The sequence below is a fragment of the Dicentrarchus labrax genome, unplaced genomic scaffold (genome assembly GCF_905237075.1).
Source record: "Dicentrarchus labrax unplaced genomic scaffold, dlabrax2021, whole genome shotgun sequence".
In the NCBI taxonomy this organism is placed as follows: Eukaryota; Metazoa; Chordata; class Actinopteri; family Moronidae; genus Dicentrarchus; species Dicentrarchus labrax.
The window spans coordinates 4622541-4643595 of record NW_026136703.1 but is presented as its reverse complement, the minus strand read 5'-3'; the positions used below and the strand labels follow the sequence as shown (position 1 = coordinate 4643595).

At 41.2% G+C, this 21055-nt stretch overlaps 1 protein-coding gene across 3 annotated transcripts in view; it reads right to left on the bottom strand.

Annotated features, from left to right (window-relative positions):
• The window catches only part of daam2 (dishevelled associated activator of morphogenesis 2), a 99269-nt gene that overhangs the window by 11987 nt on the left and 66227 nt on the right, over positions 1-21055 (bottom strand). For 2 of the 3 annotated variants that reach the window (XM_051393135.1, XM_051393141.1), the window contains exons 6-20: positions 15907-16240; positions 15116-15226; positions 14011-14114; positions 13276-13342; positions 13001-13118; positions 12735-12873; positions 10227-10285; positions 9849-10033; positions 8834-9136; positions 8476-8583; positions 6816-6845; positions 4662-4768; positions 3594-3678; positions 3127-3233; positions 2121-2209 (exon numbers count right to left, since the gene is read on the bottom strand). In XM_051393135.1, coding sequence (XP_051249095.1) covers positions 2121-2209; positions 3127-3233; positions 3594-3678; positions 4662-4768; positions 6816-6845; positions 8476-8583; positions 8834-9136; positions 9849-10033; positions 10227-10285; positions 12735-12873; positions 13001-13118; positions 13276-13342; positions 14011-14114; positions 15116-15226; positions 15907-16240 — 1946 coding nt within the window. The remainder of the gene's footprint in view (positions 1-2120; positions 2210-3126; positions 3234-3593; positions 3679-4661; positions 4769-6815; positions 6846-8475; positions 8584-8833; positions 9137-9848; positions 10034-10226; positions 10286-12734; positions 12874-13000; positions 13119-13275; positions 13343-14010; positions 14115-15115; positions 15227-15906; positions 16241-21055) is intronic. The other variant, XM_051393148.1, reaches the window with a different exon arrangement.

Genomic DNA, 21055 nt, shown 5'->3' with positions numbered 1-21055 from the left:
GAGAGAGGCAGCTGGGGAGATCATATAGTTGGTGATTGATATGTGTGCACTTTGCTTAGTGCATCACCTTTTATATTACATAATGAACTGGGCCTTTTTCCATACCCTTCCATTCCGTTTCTCTACTCAGCTCCCAAGGACACACATGCAAAGTCTCAAATGTACGTGGCCCAAGGGTTCTCATCCTTTCCTTTTCATTTTTAACATCCTTCATGATGATTGATCAATATTCCCCACAACAACTGGGCAGCTCAGTGGGGAAACCCATCAAGTCCTTCCATCCATCCATTAAACAGCAGGGGGAAGGGAATATTCCAAACACAACCCCATGCTGTCCATTTCTTTCCCCCCGAGAACAGACTTGTCTGGCATAGTCCAGGTGGTTCCCCCTCTCCACAGAGCAAACTTCAGTGTGAATGTGAAAATCATTAACAAAATCCATATTGTTATTGTTACAGTTCTTTCTGCTGTGATGAAGCATGGGAACCATTCTTCTGGCTCTGCTGACAGCATTCTGCTGGATGCAGAAAGGCCTGGCGGCCCACTGCACTGTCTTCTATTGAACTACTGGGTGGTCCAAGGAAATATAGTCTCATCTAGAGTATATGACAAAGTAACATGAATAGTAAAAGAGGATGAGAACTTTATTATGGGCACTGATGAACAGTGTGGTCTGGGAACACTTGGATCCAACAACAAAGATTCCGGAGGCTTGAATCAGCACTCACAGGATTATTCATTTGCTCGTACCTTCTTTCTGTTCTGTGTAGTAACGTATGTGAGGAGATACATTTTATTTGATCTCAGACTAGAATAGATAGACTGTCTGACAAACAGCTACAGCACACACAGAGCTGAACTGTCAGTCAGCACTCTCAAAACACTGCTGCCACAAATAATGTGCAGAGAAAAGCATGTAGGCCAGTGGAGAAGTGTCTTTCAAGTAGCTCTGGCTCAAACGGACACTGTGACAGCTCAGTAATGACACACCCATGTGCACACACGTGCACACACACATGTCTACGGAGCTCATTGGGAGCCTTTTACCAGAGTCTTTGAAGTGAGCTGCAGTGTTTACGAGAGAGGCTCTCCCCTCTCAACAAGAGCCAGCTTTCCAAAACAGCCTCCTTGGTAACCTGGAAGCTGGCTTCAAGGGAAAAACTACAGTGGGCCAATATACAGTCGGCCACCCGCTCTCACCATGCACACACATGCACACTTAACGCAAAGAAGAAGATTTCACAAGTCACTGTGAAAAGCATTGGTCATAGAGTTCAAAGCTGGTGACATTTTTAGTGCTGGAAACAATTTTTTTGCTTCCAGGCGTGTAATATTGTTGTTTAAACCATGTTAAAAGTGCACTGTTTTAGGACAATATTTCTGCCTTTTAAAGAATAAAGCAGCTGTTTTTGTCTGTGTTTTCTTGTTGTCAACAAATCCCATAAAAAGAACAAAACCAACATTTTTTCTGAAGTGGCACATACGAGATTCAAGAGAATTCGACACGCTGTTGGCAGCTGCTCTATTAATATTTTCTACGTGTTTAGAAAATATTCTAAACAACAAAGTGGTACTTGACGTTTCGCTGTGTGAAATTCTTCTCTTTTTTTACTCTTTGGAAACATTTTTACATTTTTGTGAACAAAAGCTTCCCACACAAGGAGCAGAAGAGACCGCCTTATATGGACATTTTTGGGGCGTCGATTAGGATAATGATCAAATCTCACAAACTCGCACCTCCTCGTGAACAGGTGACATTCATCAGGCTGAAACAAACTATTCACTGTGTGTTTGCCTGCAGAATCCTACTTGAAACACTCATGCGAACAAGCCTCACAGAAAAACGTGACAAAGGTTTAGGATAAGAATACGTACAGGCAATACCCTGTACGTGGCACTTAAGCCCATTGGTTCCTAGGCAAGTTCATCTTTAAAAACAGTTTAAACAGAAGGAAATTATGCATTTGTTGGGCACTATTTTCAGCTGAGGATTAACACACATTTAAGATTTTTCAATGGAATTTGTTGGCAATAAGAAGAATATTACAAGCCTTATCCTTTAAATGACCAATAACTGAGAATTAGGTTCTTGGCCTTTAAGTGGCCTCCAAGGTCCTTACCTTCAACCTTAGGCTTGATTTCGGCTAGACGCTCTGCAAACTTCTTCTTAAAGAACAGAGCTTGCAGTCTCTGCTGGTAGTGGTCAATTCTGATGAAGGGAAGAAAGAGGTAAAATGAGGAGAAATGGGGAAGAAACAAAAAGGGAGGTGAGTTAAATTTGTCTTCAGGGGAGTGGAAGTTCAAAGCTAGAAGTCATCCAATTGTACAAAACTCCCTCTCTCGGTTTTCACAGGCCTTTTATCATCTAATAGGCTCCCATCAAGTTGGAGAGTTGACAAATGGGTACGTTAAACTTGCCAAAATGTTCACTTGGGGAGGGAGTAGGGATTTCAAAGAGGGACTGGGGATATTAAATGGCGAAAAAAAAAGGAAATAACTAAATCCCAGATGTATTCCTCAGACCAAAGGAGATGTGGTCAAAAGGAAAGAAAGTGGACAGGGTAATATTTCACTGAAGGAAATGAAAAGGTTTAATTATCTTGTATAAACAGTGCCGATTCTGAGAAAGGATGGAATGCAAAACAAAAGAGGCAGCGATTTAAAGCGTCCCCACCCTCTGATGTGATGGCAGTCCTCAGAGGGCAGCCATGACTTATTTTCTCAGCTAAAGGATGAATCATACTAAAGTTCGAGGCTTGTTCTTGATCCCAGCATTCCCATGATGCTTCAGAAGGTCATTCCGTTTGAACAGACATTGTGCTTCACAATATTTTAGGATCTACTTGTGGGTGACAGGCAGATGTCTCGATTCTGCAGAAAATCTACAAGTTGTTGTCGTGCAGTTTAAAAAATCTGTAACATCTGTTTTGTCATACAGACACTGACTTTTGTGTAACTCATATTCATTCATCACCATATCCCACCAGTTCTGCAAATTACAGATCTATGTGATTCAATGCTTTGCAGATGGTTTGGCTGCACTAAAAAAACATATAGTAGACATCAGAAACCAGATACTGAACACACACGTATAAAAGTGTTATACAGTAACGTAGACCTGTTTACCTGCTCATTTCAAAGAGGAAGCGATCAGCCCTGGCCATCCGCTCCAGCTCATGTTTGTGCTCCTCCAAGAGATCGATGTCACTTTTCTCTGGGACAAACTTCAGCAACTGCAAAGACGCAAGAACAATGTTATTCCAGATGCAAATGCATTTGTCTGTGGAGCAGACTGAAATGTATAGTACTGAACTTTTTTCAGGAAATGTGGTATTAAGTATTCTTTGAATGTTGATTACCTTTACTACTTTAGCTGTAATATTTGGTTGTCGCAATAAGGTTGTTTATTTTATGCTTCCTTGTCAGAAATAACTGAAATTTATAATATTACTTCGCCTGGGCCAAGTACATTTTTGAAGCCCTTTTTAAACAATCAAATCCATTTTTACCTACCCAAACAGTCATAATGCATAATGCAACGACCCAGCTACATACTGTATATACATGATCATACATCAAACACTGAACCTTACCTGCTCCAGCATGTCTTTGGCTAGCTCTTCCCTCTCATCCATCTCTAGGATCGCCCTCTTGATCTCTTCATTACTCATTTTTAACCTGCAAAGGAAGAAAATGGTTTATTGAATGTTTCTTGAATTACATTCATTCATTACATGCAATTCATTGCCATATTACAGACAGAAAACTGTGAGTGAACTTATACCAATACTCTGAATACTGGTCTGGACCGGCATCAACCGCCGCAAGCACTGCCAGCTGTTTTCAGTGCATCTGATCAGTGTTAAGTGTGCTGGGTTGTGATCAATAACACCATTGTTAGTCTGTGCATCAGAGACTTATTGACCAACTGCTGACCCCATTTGGGTCTAGTTTGTACCCTCAGGTCATTCACTATTGACATGAGAGTGAGCTCAGGGACCATGCTGCTGTTTTGTCAGACAGTGAAAGGTCTCAGGAAGCCTGTTTATTGATCTGTAAAGTGGGGTTAGGATTCAAATTCCCCAAAGGGCTTTGGATCAAGAGACACAGACATACAAATGGTAACCATATTGTCGAGTGGATCTTAAATGATGACAACTGATTCCGGTTCAGATATAGTGGGCCTCAAAGCCCCTTGGGAGGAGGGGGTCAATTTTATGTGTCTTAGTTTATTCTTTATGACTTATTGTGGAGACTGACAGTACTTGAATGTTTCAAATTAGACAAAAACTTGAACACTACTCCAGAGATTTATGCTGACCTGGACAATGATTTCAATCTGTCATATGACTCAGTTTGTTCTTCTTTTCAAAAAAGTGTATGCATGGTAATTCAATTACACTGGCAGATGTCCTTGTGTGTCCATTAAAAACACATTTCCTGTGCCCGACATAAGAAGCACCTGTTTTGAGCAGCTCCACACTGAGTTATAGCTCCAACCCCTGACCCAAAGGCTGCACTGTCACTTACTTCTCAATAGCTCACAATCAGGGCATCTCTCCATAATTATAATGGAATTAACAGATTATTACTAACTGTTCATGATCTGTTCACTGATGGTACAATGTAGCAGAATTAATCATTCTGGCTGGGACCCTTACTTTGAAAGCAGGATGACACAATTCTGTGCACGTCTACCGTCAATGACCGACAGCTCTTTGACTTTCCGTGTGCTGACGTATATGTCATCCATAGAGCCCGTCTCTTTCTGCAGAAAAATAAAGACAAAAAAACTGATTAACTCTGAAACATAGTTTCACTGAGAAAAGTGCTCAGAGAAAATACAAAGCCTGCAAAATGAAATGTGTCCTCCTCACATCTGTTTGATATTTTTATCTTGTTGAGAGATGACATGACCCCCTCTAAGCATTTAACGATGCGCTAATTTGGAGCAGATATTTAAAAAAAAAAAGACCTCAAAAAACCCAAAAGAACCAAGGCCAGTTGTTGCAGTTTGATCACTGCCACTTTCACAGTGCACAGACTAAAAGGTTGCACTCCAGCCAAATACTTTAGTTGGCCTCAGGTCAAGTTCCCTGACCTGCTTTTGCAGTCACTGACTACATGCATCAGTTCTCATGGGCCATAATACACATCTCATTAAAAATGATAAAACCCTAGACTGAATTGTGGAAGGTATATGAAAATGTATCAAAAAAAGGGTAGAAATATTTTTAAAAAGTCAAAAATTCATGAGTCACCACTGCAAACACAATGCAGGCAGGCCTTTAGACCTGTCAGAGGAACTGGAAACACTTCAAAACTCGGTTCAGGCGGGTCAGATATTTTTGTAAGTTTCACACAAATGTAGTATTAAAAATCCACAAGGGGAAAGAATACACGTGTTAAAAAAAAGACTGGTCGGGGCTGCATGTTAAACACATTCTATTTACGGTCCGAACTGGTTTCCTGCATGCCAGAAAATGTCCTTTTTGAGGTTGCTGGCTATGACGTATGTAAAACAGATGCGGCTTGTAAAAAAAAAAAAAAAAAAGTGTCGTTTTTCCATGCCTGACCCACGGTGCCTGGCAGCAGAGTGAGGTTGGCACTGGGTTAGGGGGACAACTCCCATTTGCTGGGCCTGCCAAAGCCCCTACTACCCACGTGTTAAAGGCAAATTTGCCAACTTGTGTATGTGTAACAGGAGACTTGCCCTTTCATCTTTTATATCAGTTATTAAGTGCCTTGATTGAAGAGTGGTCAGGTGTTTGGACTGTTTTGTTAATCTTGTGGAAGGCAACATGGTTGAGATTTTTTAATATTTAAATGTAGGCTTTTCCTGTTCAGGTCATGATGATATATTATGACAATTAAGGCAATGGAAGGAGATGATGGTGATCACGGTAATCAACACAATAACTAAGATGAACATAAGGTAATGATGATGAAGATTAATGCAGCATTTAAGTTAGGGTTTTCTGAACCTCCACTGAGGGAAACAGTCCAAGTCTACATCCAACCAGTTATGCACCTTCTTCCCTTCCACTGGCCACATACTCTACACTGTTATTTCATACAGTGGTGAAACTCAAGTCTTTGAATGTGCAGACACAGAGCAACATTAGCATCTATTTGGAGTCGTGTTTCTGGTGACATGACAAGCGCAAGTCCAATATTTTACCTTCCTCCACCGAGCTCTGCTTTTGGTCCCCATCCACCATCTGGCATTTCAGTTGCTAAGTGCTTCACTATGTTCACCAGCTAGTTGCATGTACAGTGGGTTTTTAGTACGACATTATGAGACTGGTGAGAGTGAAGCGAAGTTACAAACCAGACGGCAAAACAATGAGCTGAAAAACGCTCTAAATCTCTTTTTTCAGTCGCCCGTCTCACACATGTTTTATTGGAACAGATATGCTGCTATTTTAATCAGTGCAGCGGCAACACGGCCAACATATGGGTGACCTACAGCTCAATACTGGGTCTGAAAACTTCCTTTGGAGACACACAGAGTAATGAAGAGTCAGGTGAGAATTCTCTGTGGCTTCATCATTACAGGCAACCGCTTTCACATTACATGTAGTCATCTAACCCTGTGTTAATATTAAAATATTGATTAGAGCTGCTTTAACATTAAGGTATGCAAGATGGAGGGTCATACATCCCAAAACTCTTTAAAAACAAACAAACAAGAAAATGTGATCACTGTGTTCACATCCTACAAGTAACAGGTGGCTGCTGTATTGCAGAAGAGAAGGTAGAGCACAGAAAGTGGATAACAATGAGATAAAGTTGCTGGAAGACCTTTAACTCACCTGTTTGAAGGATTGGTTAGTGAGCAGGTCCTGCCCAGGCAGTCGGAGAGTGCAGAGAGACACAAAAAAATTGAAAACACATGCAAAGATTAGCACTTCAAGCAGAAAAAGTGGTGGCTAGAGCAAAGAACTACAACTATGCACACTACAAGCTGAAGCTGGGAAGACCTTCAGTGGGGAAAAAACAATAATAATCTACTGTCCAAGTCATCATGGGCTCATGGAATCTACATTGAAAGTCTGAAATATCTCTGAGCTGCATAGGTGAACAAAAAAGCGATTTTGGTTTCTGTATTTTTAAAGAGGTCACGGTTGTTATAATGTATTCTTCTGATTGCATCTACATCTGTCTTGACATGGAAAACAAGAGCATGAAAAATGAGCGTGGTAACTAATCCTACGGGGGGCGAATGTAAACAAAAGCCCGTTTTGAAAGAAAGAGCAATGACAAGCTTAAAAAAAGCAATTATGCCATGTATAAACATTGCAGTATTGTCCGGTTGAACTGAATCTCGCTCTTGCCAAATGGAACCGAGTTGTCAAAGCCAGGAAGATCTCGGGTTTTTATGTGGCTATATCCATAGAGATCTGCATTCAACCGTTCGGCCTGTGCCAGTAAAAACCTACTCTGTATAAATAAATACCCACAGTAAATCACTGTCAGCAACAACCTCAAATGACCCATTACTCTTTAATAAAAGCCTGAAAAGAGAAGTTGTGCTTTCAGCTGTCAGAAGGCTTTAAAGCATGGCAGTAAAATGCATTATAAAAGGAATTACACAATGGTAATCTGTAGAGGTTAAGTATTGCTCTTCCATTGAGCCTGAAAGACCTTGCTTTAAAATGTGATTACTAGAAACTCATTAGGGCATATCAACATTCCACTTAAACTTATTTGAGGCAGTAAAATATATCACTTTATGAAACTGCACACATGACAAGTGGTGTGTAATTAAGAGGGAAGTAATTGCTATGTAGTGTATGGTATCGCCCCAAAAGCATGCATACTGCAATTATCCTATTAGTTAGTTCCTGGTTCAACATGGTTTAGTCAATTGCTTCTTTATTTGAGTTTTTCAGTGCCAAGTTCCCTAGAGTATCGTGACTCCTCGTGACTCCAGCGGTGTTGACTGTTTCCTCTGTGTTGCCTTTACCCATGAGCCCCTGATGACCCAGCCAGTTCCCCAATTCTCACACAAGGGCTTTGCAGATACAAGGGCAAAGCTGGAGCTCTGTGGCATCTCTACAATAAGGCATTCAGCAGTGAACAGCTGCTCCTGTTAGCCTGGAGTTGGACCCTTGCACCCTCAAGAGTCCTCTGACAACATCCCGCCCCCCTCAGCCCATCACACACACACACACACACACACACACACACACACACACACACACACACACACACTCTCTCTCTCTCTCACTTGTACAAACACATTAAATAATCTAAATTCACTTGCAAACTCTAACAGTGATTAAAACAACAGGTATGTCATGGATTTCTGTGTCTATATGTTGATGCTTGCCAAGACAAACATATACACACACACACACACACACACACACACACACACACACACACACACACACACACACACACACACACACACTGAACTCCAAGTCATAAAACTGCATTCCTGTATCCCAGTTGTTAACAAATCCAAACCTGTTGTCTCTGATAGGCTGAAAACATCTTCTCTATGTCCTTGAGGTCAAGAATCTTGAAAGCTCTCAGGTCATCGATGCTGTTCCAGATGGTGCCATTGATCATATTCTGAAAATGAGTAAAGAGACATAAGGGATTAACATTTAAACACTGACTAACATTGAGGTTACTACTTTTAAATGTTGTTCTGCATTACTTGTGTACTGCGTTGTTGTGCGATTGCATTAGCTATAAGACCATATCTTTATTGTATACTGCAGATCAGTCATGCTCATTATATCATCAGATGTGTAGATCTGATGTAAAAATGGAGGGATTTTTTATATATAAAGAACACATGTTCTCATTGTTCTCTCACCTCTCCTAGTTTGGCCCAGTTGAAGGACTTCAGCGGATGAGAAGGCTGAGGGATGGACTTGGAGCTCATGGTGGTCGCTGAGTTGAAAAAAGAGGGAATGGGAGGAGGCGGGACTCCAAAAATGGGAGGGGCTCCTGGTGGAGGAGGCGGCCCTCCAGGTGGAGGGGGAGGCGGTGGAGGAGGCGGGCAGCTGAATGGTAGTGGAGGAGGTGGTGGAGGAAAGCCAGCCGTCATAGGTGGCGGAGGCGGAGCCATGGGTGCCCCAGGAGGAGGAGGAGGAGGCGGGAAAGACACAGTGCCGCCCTATTGGAGGAGTGATGGAAAATAGAAGACAATGTTATTATGACTTGACATTACATACATTCATTTGGCGGTCAACACCAAAGTGCATTCAAATTCAAAAGCTAAATACATCAAAAATAAGCGTAACCTTCCAAAATAAACAGCTACAAGTATGTTCGATAACTACAGACCCTGACAAAATTTTAAAAAAAAAAAAAAAAAATTATTTTTAAAAAAAAAAAATTTTTTTTAATTAAAATAATTTTTTTTTTTTTTTTTTTTTTTTTTTTTTTTTTTAATATTTTTTTTATTTTTAAATATCCTCCTTTGTTTTTTTTGATTGGTTTTCTGGGCCGTTTTTTTTTTTTTTTTTTTTTTTTAAGATGGAATAATTTTTTATTTTTTGTTTTTTTTTTTTTTTTTTTTTTTTTTTTTTTTTTTTTTTTTTTAATTTTAAATTTTTAGTTTAAAGTGTTATAAGTTGGGGTTTTTTGGGATTGAAGTTTATTTTTTTTTTCTTTCCTTTAGTTTTTAAATGGGTAGCTCCCAAAAAAAACAAATTTTATTTTGTTTAAAATTGTACATTACAGTGTTTTTTCATTAGGTAAAAGTGTAAAACTCATTAAAATATAAATGTACATTCATTCTATAACTTAGCAATCAGCTACCGGGTTACAGAGGAGCATAACACTAACTCATACTGTAAGCTAGTATTAAAAGCAGCACTGCTCACAGCTATGTCAGTGATTCGTGAGGACAGGTCCTGGACTTGCTCCCTGGCTGAGCGCAGCTCCACTCCCTCGCGCTGGAGTTTGTCCTTCATCTTGTTCAAAGTCTTCATCATATCCTCCTTCTCCTGGGTCTTGGTTTCACACTCCCGCTCCTTCCTCTCTAGTTTAGCTAGCAGCTCTACATGATCTAAAAGGAAACAAATGTGATGTAGATTCAGAGGATAAAATGCAAAGAGGAAGAGGTGCATAAAGAGAAGCACATTGTTTTTTAATACATGTGCCTACAAATCACTGATTGATGGGGACAAAAATGCATGATGCATTTGATGATGCATTTTCTCCTTCAACCTGCAGAGAGCAGTGTGTCAAACAAGTTTTACCTTTCCTGAACTTCTCTGCCTGGTCTCGCCATTGTTTCACCTCATTCTCATTGACCAACCTGTAAAGCAGGCGGACAAAATGAGCACAGACACAAATTGACAGATAAACTGAGCACATGCTTGCACAAATGGGTCAACTGCAAACCAACCAAGTCAAGCTGGAACACTTTGAGGAAATCCAATCATTAGATTGGAAATCTATTCATCACTGACAATAATTCTTGACTTCCCTTTTGTGAGAGGAATTCAGATTCATTACCAGCATCGACTGGGTTGATGCAGTTTGCTCTGTTAAGCTGAATGACACAACATTAGTGCTAAAATAAATCCTGCAGAGCGGAAATCAATTATATTGAGAGTTATACATTTTGGCACCTGGTTCAGCTTGGGGTTAAACAGGGTTACACAGATGTTCTGAATGCGAGCTCAATTAATGTGAGAAATGACTGTTCCTGATAATGACGCAATCATTGGTAGATGTTAAAAATAGGAGGTAAGATATTAAAACTGAATGAAAGAGAAATAAAAGGATTAACAAATGGAGTGTTTTGTGAAATTAATTTAGATGAAGAGAGATTGGAAAGTGAAACCTTGAGCACTGGTGGAAGCCATGGCTAGAGTTGAGAGAACAGACATGTATTCAGTGTCACTAAACACAGTCTAAAACGAGCAATGAAATAGAAAGAGCATGAGAGAAGGAAATACTGAACGGGGAAAGTAGGACTGCCAATAAGGATAAAGTCACTTCACCGTGGTAATGATTCACACTTAAATACTTGTAATCAATTCAAACGAGGAAATCCACAAGGTAATTTAAAAGCAAATTGGTCATTAATCAGATTTAGGTCTCCTCAGGTCTTGTGTTAGTGCACAGGACTGTCTGAAGTTGATTACAAAGTCGGTGCTGCTTTAATTACAGCTCCAGTAACACTCCAGCTCATTAGAGCAAAAAGACCCAATCACTTTATTGTTGACTAGTCAAATAAATACCTTTACAAAGCTGTGGAAAAATGTGATTTGTACAAGAGTGTTAATTTTGGGTCAGGCACACGTGTGAGCAGTCAGAGCCGTCGTCATGGTGACCGCAGATGATGAACGACTTTGTCTCCAAGTTGTTTTAACAGTTGTTTTAACGTCCCCCCCTCCTCTCCTTCTGAGCCGCTGCGGCACGAGACAAACTGTACATTTTCACCCGTTAACCGCCAGGGTCTCCGGCGTGCAGCCAAAACAACAAGGAGAGCTCAGTTCACGCACCCTCTCTCCAGGCATAATTTCCTCTCAGAGAGTTTATGGAAACACAACAAGACTTTGGCAAAAATGTAAAGTGAGGGATAGGCTTTGACTGCCGTGATGGATCTGCAGCGGACAGTAATGGACATCCGGGCTCAGATGCAGCGTCCAAGTTCACTTTGTGTTCGCTATTGGAAAGAATTACGCTCAAGTGAGCTGATTGCACAAACAGTAGTGGCTGAATTAGTGAACAAAGTAGGAGCTAGCAGGGGCCAAGGTTTACCACGCTAGATTTTTACGCTGCTTTCACCGCTGCGGCTAAACACATTCATCACTGATCTGAAGCCTGGTTTAGAAATAACCAAAAAGTGGAAGAGAAGAAAGATGGTGACAGAGTAGAATGACAGCACATCAGAAGAAGAAACTGAAGTTAACTCGTGGGAGAACCGCACGCCAAATGTATCGTATAGACAAAGCTCAGAATGCCATCTTTTAACACTACCTATACTCAGCACACACCATGGTCTTTCGCTCATGGGCACAAGTGCAGATTAATTTCAAAAATCAGTGAAATCCAGGCCGCAAAAAAACAGCAAATGTCAGTGATCGTTTGGAAATGAATCTCTCTGAGCGACAGTTTAAACCGTGCACATGATGACATACAAAAAACATCTACTTCCAAGCCTCAATGCGTGGTTTTCCTTTAAAAAATGATCATTTCTCCCTCTTGTCTTCTGCATGAGGCAAAGTGACCGCTTCGCTGCACCTAAACATGGCTGACTTGGCCGGCTGGCCTGCATGCCCGCTTAATGCGATTAGAGCAATTTCCTTTTGATCTCAGTCTTCCGCTTTCATGCCAATTCATGCTCTTCCTCTGATTCTACCAACTACCCCCTGCTGCCACCTTCACTTCACCTCACCCTTCTGTGCAATCGCATTCTCCACTCCCATCACTGGCACAAAGAGAGCCAGGCCAAGAGTGTTGAAACAGGTCTTATAACACAAGAGAATGCTGGTTTACTGTAAATGTTTCCTCTCTGATACATGAGCACATACTGTTGATATTAGAGTTATTTCTTATCTTTAAGATTTATGATATTATATATATATTATATTATATGTATTTTTCCAGAAATGAGAGTGTGACATCTTTATATATACACTAATGTTAATGCAAAATAATTATTTTCTGTATGACAGCTGGCAATGGGCAGAGGTTGTGTGTCTGCCCTTGTATGACATGTCTGCTGTGATTAAGGATGACGAGATTTCACTCACATGCGAATAATGTTCTTAACACTGAAGTTGTCCAGAGGGGCCGCGTCGGGGTCCTCTCCCTTGTCGTCCTGTAGGACTAACTGTTGAAGGATCCTGTCTAAGAGCTGCCAGTGCTGCAGGCTGCCGCCGCCACGCTTGTCTATGTGCGGAATCGCAGACAGGAATGGTAAGGTGATGAGAATAAATTGATATCAGTTCAATATGCACACTGCAGAAAATTCATCTGGTAAAAGGCAAGAGAAACATCTCTGCATGCAGCTACTCACAGGGCATCTGCAGGCAGTGTTGGAGGATGGAGAGGAGGTTTGGGTAGGCATCTGTGTGGCTCAGCTTCTTCTTGATCAGCTCAAACATGGCACCGGCACTCTTAGTATCTACATGCGTCTAATAAGAAAAAGGACCAGTCTTGAGGTATTATATGAAGTCTGACCATCGGTCTGCTTGACTATGGATCATTTGAGCCACACATCCCAAGAAGTACAGGCGCCAATATCAACTTTAATAGTATTGTAAAGCTGAAAAGTAATTCTAGGTTACTCACCATATCAAATCTTTTGGCCAACTCAGAGTCATCCTCATTCCGCACCATCTCAAAGAAGTCCAAATGCCTGGACAGAGAGAAATGCTTGTGTGAGATTAAAGTATTTAACCCTAATGTTGTATTTTGGGTCCTGGAGAAACCAGGCCCTCTCTGACAACTTAATACTTCATGATTTTATGATGATTGGTTATGAACATGATTTTGAATTGATGGCATGTATAAGAAGCCATCTACAGAAAATAACACATTACTTCTTGTTGGGTTCTCAGAGTCTCCAGTTGTAAAATATGAACACCAACAGAAATCCTAACAGTTTAACAGGGAGTCAGCCTCTCTGGGGTCTAACTCATTTGGTAATCTGTGAATGACTTTTCGGCAAACAAAAAGAATGTGTTTGCTTGTGCATAGCCCATATAACTTATAACTTACTTAATTTCCTGACTTGATGTAATAATAACAAAGTTGTATAGTAATTTTAGTATTTTGTCGCCTTTATTAAGGGAAGAAGAAGATACTGAATTTTACTGAGACTAGAAGGAAATAAAATAAAGGGATTTTACATAAATAAATATATAAGACATTATTTTGATGATCTTTGGGAACCCAAACAATAAGGAAGTCAATCTCAACTAAACATAAGGGTGAAGTAATTTCCTGCTGGTCTGCCCTGAAGAATTATAACTGATGAGGATGATCATTAGTATTAGTTGATTGCTCATTAGGTCTTGCTCTCACCTATCCAGAGTGGCGTTCTCGTGCTCTCTGAGCTTGTCGATGACCGGCTGGATGCCTAACATCAGGAACTCGTACCTTAGGTGGAGGCGGAACTCGAGGTTGTCCTAAGAATAACAAATGAATCCACAAGTGGGATTAATGGGACATTAGGTACCTCAAATGGGGAGATGGGTAATTAAATGTCTAGCATGAGCCTTGGTATCTAAACCGAGCTAAACTCATCAATCCCAACAATATTTTAGTGCTTGCGAAATTACTGAAGGAAAGAAAGTTTGTGATTGACAATTATATTCCACAGAAAATGGAATAGCATGTGACCCTTGTCACTAAAGTGCTTTCCCATCAGAGAGAGAATACATGTTCAAATATGAGGTTTCTAAAGGGAGGACTGACTATGGAACCAAGAGTCCATAGCAGTATTTGTGGCTTTAATAAATTCTGACATGTGCACTCTGTACAGAATATTTAAATTAGGGATAAGTGCACACATGCAATATTAACATCAACATCCAACCACCCCTTGAGAAATAAAACCCATTCAAATTGGGCTTTACATTTGAAGGAATATGTAAAGTAACAGACACTTTGGGAAATACATTTAATCGTTCTCTGGCGGAGAGAAGGTCAATGCCTCTCACATGTCTCTACCGTACATATGAAGTTACAGCGAGCAGCCAGTGAGCTCAGCTCAGTACAAAGACTGGATCAGTGGCAAAAGCTCTTACAGTAACCCAATCTGAATCTGTGTTAGTGAGCTTCAGAGATGCTGGTTGGTGGATCTTAGTCTGCTGGCCAGAGCTAGGCTAGCTGTTTCTCCTCCTTACCCCGAGTCTTTATGCTAAGCTAAGCTCAACCAGCTGCTGGCTGTACCTTCATACTGTAGGAACATGAGAGCAGTATCACTCTTCTTATCTACCTCTCTGCCAAAACACGAAAAAGCATTTTTTCCCAAAAATGTTGAAGATTTGGGTATTTTTACTTTAATCCAAATTTAAGCAGGTATAGAAAAAACAATCCATGGCTTATGTTCCCAAATACTGAAGCTAAATTCAAGCTATTTTATAGAGTTCAACAATCTAAAGGGCATATGGGTGTTTGTGCTAACCTCCCCAGCTCCAGCGTTGAGCACTGCGTTGATGAAGGACATGATGGCGGTCTTTAAGTTGACCTCGTCTCTGTAGCGGCCTGTACTCTTATCCAGCTCATTCAGCAGCGTCTGCATGTTCAGGACAGACGGGAAAGTTAGTCAGCAAGCGTGTTTGATCTAAAATATGTGTCAGCGCTGACAGCAACTCAGGGTCGGAGATAAAAAGGAACACGACAAGAAAATCTTGATTTATCAAAACTGACACAACCTTGAAGAGGACCAGGTAACACAGGGCCAACTGTTCTCACGTCTCACACCCTTTGCTCCCCTCTTGCACTGTTCCCCGACATACTTCTGCAGCCTAATCATAACTCAAACAAACGTTAAAAAAAGCCTCATAAGTTTGGAATCACTCAGCTCCTGTGGTGTTAGCTTAGCCCGAGGTGGCATGATTTACCACACACCCCGGGGGGACGTGTGAGATGTGGCTTGTTGACTCAGTCCTGCTAGTCACTAAAGCACTACACATACTCTGACCTCCATAACTCTGGATGTCCTCGCCTGCCTTTAATATGGCCAGAGTGTTGATTTAACCTGAGGCCAACAGTCTGAGGTGACCAAAATGACCACAGCTAGATTTATTTGAGCATTACTCTGAAATATTTTGTCTGCCTTTTCCCATAATCTCTGTCTGCCTCATGACTCCAGCAAAGGCTCCCTTATGTTTGAGACACGACCACAATTCATGTAACATGACAGCTGTTTGCACCTCTACATTTCTGACAAAGTTCACGTCAGTTTCCCCTCACCTGAAAGCGAGTCCGCTCAGCAGCGTACTTTTGGTAGTGTGCCATGGCCTGCAGCACCTTCTTGTGTCCGTCAGGCACCAGGCACACCGCCCCGAGAATTTCCAGCACCGCCACTTTAGTCTTGATGTTCTCCGTCCGCAGGCTCTGTGAAATGGTGTTGATGCTCTGCGGGTGGGCCAGGACGTGCGCGCGGCCCTGGGAGTTGTTCATCAGGGCTTTGATGCAGCCAATGACGGAGGTGTGGACGCGGCTCTCTGACGTCTCGTAGTCCATGCTGCGCAGGAAGTTGAGGAGGCAGGTGAGGCCATCGAGCTCGATGAAGCGTGTGACAAACCTGGAGGAGGAGGGAGGAAGTACAGATTCAGAGCAAAGTCAAACATGAGGGGGTAACAGCAGCATACTGTAATGTTAATTAAAGTTCCCCTCAATACATGTATTAAGACATATATAGACACATACATATATATAGTCTGCTTGGAACAATATATGTGTCTGATATGTTTTTTCTGTGTAGAGTCCACACAATAAATCCTTAAAGTCCTGTACAGTGAAGCTAAAACATTCAACTGTAACTAGAAACCAGCAGAAAAAACATATTTTCAAGAGGAGGAAGACTTTACTACTTGCTACAGTTTGTGAAGACTGTACAGCACTTAGGAAAAAATATCATATATCAATATCAATATAAAAAAAAATTTCATTAACACCTTAAAGCATCTTTACATCCTGTTATATAATTTACAAGCTTTTGTTGTCCCACACAAAGACTGTATTCATAAAGTATTCATAAAAAGATATGCTGCGGTGTCCTGATGGCCAATCATAAACGACTATGTTCCCATTTCTTGTCCAGCCATGGACCTTTCACCGTGTCTCTCTCCACTTTCATACGGCATACAATTCCCAAAATATTATAAATAAAAACCTATGTTGCTCCAACATGAGAAACCTTCATTTCACTAATCAACAAACATTTTAATTATTATTTATCTTAAGGCAACAACAAATCAGATAATCAGATTATCAGTTTGTTAATTTTCAGAATAATAATTTTGTCCACAAAACAACAAATTGTTATGTAATGCCCATCACAATATCCCACAGATGAAGGTAACATCTTCAGTTCGCTTGTTTGTTTTTTTACCAACAGTCTAAAACCAAAAGTTGACAATAATTAAAAAAAAAAAGAAAGTCTTCTCATTTGAAGGGCAGGAACTAGTTTGGCTTCTAAAATGACTCAAACTGTTACTCATCAAATGTGTTACATTCATTCTAGGGCTGTCACAATATCAGATTATTTTCACTACTTGATTATTATGGTCAAAAGAATTCACAATAACAGTATTGTTTTATCGATAGAAAAAATTTTATCAGTCAAATTCATTTCTAACTTTTATTGTATGTTGTTGTTTCTCTTTTGGCAAATGAATTTGACTCAATTGAAACCCATAGTCACCTACCATGTTGGAGTCAATCACAGAGCAGGAATGGAAATAAAATAATTTAAGAGGTGCTTGATTATTTACACAATATTATCATATGTGTATTATTAACAGGATTTAGTAATTAAAGACCAAATGGTCAAAATGAGTTGATTCCCTGACTTTCAGTCCCTAGTATGGGTCAAGCCCCAAAAACACTGCATCCTACATTTCCCACAGTGCAACCAATGGCATATTTTCATTAGACCCTCTCTTCCAGGTCATGCAGACACTCATCTTTCAAACTTCACAACTTCAGTTTGTAAAGCAGGCTTTCTGTTACTGACTTCTCCTTTCACAAGCAAAGATAACCCTGATGATGAGCTCCTCTTGAGCCACTGTTTTCACATGCTCAATAGGTACTCCCGATGAACTGAATGACAGACAGGACATGTAAACATTGAGGGATGTCACATCCAGTGAGCGAAACTGTGGACTGTATTGTAAATGACCTTCCCACTCACTAAGATTCCTGATGGGCCTCATAAATGATTTCCAACAAATGAGGGCTTGTACGAGGAGCGAAAGAGGCAGAGGAAGAGGAGATGAAGAGACGAGGACGGACACAGGGAGACAAAAGAAGGATGGAGTGAGAGAGTGGAGAGGACGGTGAGGAAAGAGGGAGAGGGTCTGAGAGTTGAGATTTATTGCTCCTCGTTGTAACAGATACATTGTTTTGATGTCAGAAGTTCCATCCCCTCCCACTGCTGTCTTGGCTCGGGCAGGCGTGGAAAAAACACAGCACAAAAAAAAAATGTAAATCATCCAATTATTATCCTATACACTGAGGCCATGGCTCTTCTCCTGCTCACACACGATCAGCCGCAGATTTATAGCAGATGCACACATAACACACACATAACACACATAACACACATAACACACACACCCACACACACCCACACACACACACACACTTTACCTGGCATGACCAGTAAATCTCTCAAAGACGTATAATCCTCTGATCTCCAGCAGCGCCTGGATGAGATCAAGAGGGTCATACTACATGCATGCATGCATACAGTCAACCCTCCTTAAAAATGCACTGAGAACACACACACAAGCTTTCAGCAGACATGTGCTTCTTGTTTCAGCGCAGACGCCGCAGTCTCGGCCTCCTCTCAACACCGAGGTGGCGAAAAATAAATCCGATATATTAGATACGACTTGATTTAGATGTAACACAGACACTGGAACTAGAGCAAGGCAGAACTGATCCAACTGTTAGAGTTACACATCTTATATCAGTGACAAGTCTTTGGCCAGCAGAGAAGGCAGCAATATCCATACCGTACGTCTGTCCCGTGAATTGCGGGGGCCACCTCAGAGGGTTCATACTGGAAGAGAAATTAAGCTGAACATCTTTGTGATTAATGTATGGAAAGCGGCGGGCGAGAGATGTTGTTCTTGGAGCCCGGGTTCAAAAAGGTGGACGGGATTCAAGGCTTCGCTCGCTGCCTGCTTCGCCTCGCTCTGCTGGTTAGCCGACAGCTTGCCAGAAACGCATCCTATGCACCACAACCCTATGCAAGTGCATATGCTTGTACAGGAAGTAGGAGGACAGATGAATGGAAGCAAAAACACATATGCATGGCTCCTCAAAGGGTATTCAAGGGAGACTAATCTGCTGTACTGTTTACAGATCCTTCTAGTAGGCCAACAGCCAACTATTCTCTCTCCTCCTCCCCCATCTTTCATTATCTCTACAGTGAGAACTCGAATCAATGGATTCCATCTTGTCTGACTTTGGAGTCTCCTCTTGTCTTCTCCTGTCCGCTGACATTCACAGCCGAGTGGCGTGCAGGCCTTTTCCTTTTTCCTTTTTTTTTTTTGAACAACCACTGCATACTTGAAAAGCCGCTGGGGTTGCGTTTAAGAGAGCGAGAGCTGCTGCATACAATATGAGCCGCTGAACAATAAGGAGGCCGAGCCAACCACACACACACACACACACACACACACACACACACACACACACACACACACACACACACACACACACACACACACACACACACACACACAGACACACACACACACACACACACACACACACACACATTAAGTTTTTCAGACAGACAAAAGAAAGAAGCGAGGAACGTAACTTGGAATTGGACGAGACTAAACAAAAGCGACAGTGGAGCGAAAAAATGACTGCAGTGTGTGTTGAGTCGAGGCCAGAGATGGTCAAATGTAATGTTAGGTTTGCTCGCTTTTGATCGAAATTTAAACAAAACCCAGAGAATCCATTTAGGGTCATGTAATTTCCATTGATCTAAAAAGCGTAAAATCCCTCAACCAGAGGCAGACAATATTCTAAATGAGCAGGAAACTAATCCAGATGCTGAAATTTCAAATCAGACATTCATTCCAACCAACTGGACTTTTTCGAGGTTTTAGCTGCGCAGGCAAAACAATCTTTGAACTGTGGGTGACCCTGTGTGTGGCAGACAGTCGGTCGAGAGTTCATTCTTGCCTCAAAGCCTAACCATAGAAACGTATGACACACTCATGCAATCATGTGCTCTCTGCCTCTCTTCCGCCCTTCATTTAATCACCACGTTCGCACACACACTATCATCTCTTTCAAACGTCCACTCACCTACGTTCAGGCAGGACACACACAAAGTCTTGCTCTGCTATAAAAGGGCTTGAGTGAGGACAAGGGCCCCGGGAGGTTCTTCAGAGGTGCTGCTTTAAACTAGTTGACCGAGGTGTCGGCAGCGCTTGGAAGAGAAGTCATACGATATCACCACGGCTCTCACTCAAATAAATTTAACTTGATGGGAGGCCCAGCGTATACGTGTGGTAAAATAAGAGCTGAACAAAGGGCAACACACATAAAGCTGACGCACATACACACACACATATACAGATCACAATAAAACCCCTGGCCAAGGTGAACATCTGCGAGGTGTATATCATGGCATGGAGGGAATGGCTCTTATGGACTCGGGTTTATTGTTAATTTTACAGGGAGAGAAAGACTGAGAGAGAGAGACTGTGGGCCATGTTTCCACAGTGGCTCCTGTGACTGGTTTAAAAAGCCACAGGGCGGAAGTAATGAATTACATTTAATCTCGTTACTGCAACAAAGACGTTTTATTTTGTACCGTCATTTTATTTATTTTTATCTCAAGTATTGTACTTCAAGTAACGTCCTGATAAACTGTGTGAGAATGGAACAGAGGAGCCAAATGAGCAGCTGAAGCAGAGAAGATCCAGAGGGGAGACACAGTTAAGGATGGCATCATAATGGGTTATTATTAATGTTACCATTATTGTTCCTGGGCATAGGTTAAAAAAACGGTTGCATCCAGTGATGGAGTAAGTACTCAGATCTTCCACTCAAGTAAAAGTAATAATACCACAGTGTGGAAACACTCTGTTGCCAATAAAAGTCCTGCATTCATTATGCACTCATTATGCAGAATGACCCATTTCAGAATAGTATAATATTAGATTATAATTACTGATCACTGAGCATACATAATGTTGCAGCTGGGGCTTATTTTAACTACTTTTTACACTGCTGGGTAGATGTATTGGTTGATCATGTTTTGTATAAATATTCTGAATCTGCAAACTAACTACTCATATAGATGTAATGAAGTAAAAAGTTTAATATATCTTGAAGGAAGAAATGTAGTGGAGTAGCCGTAGACATT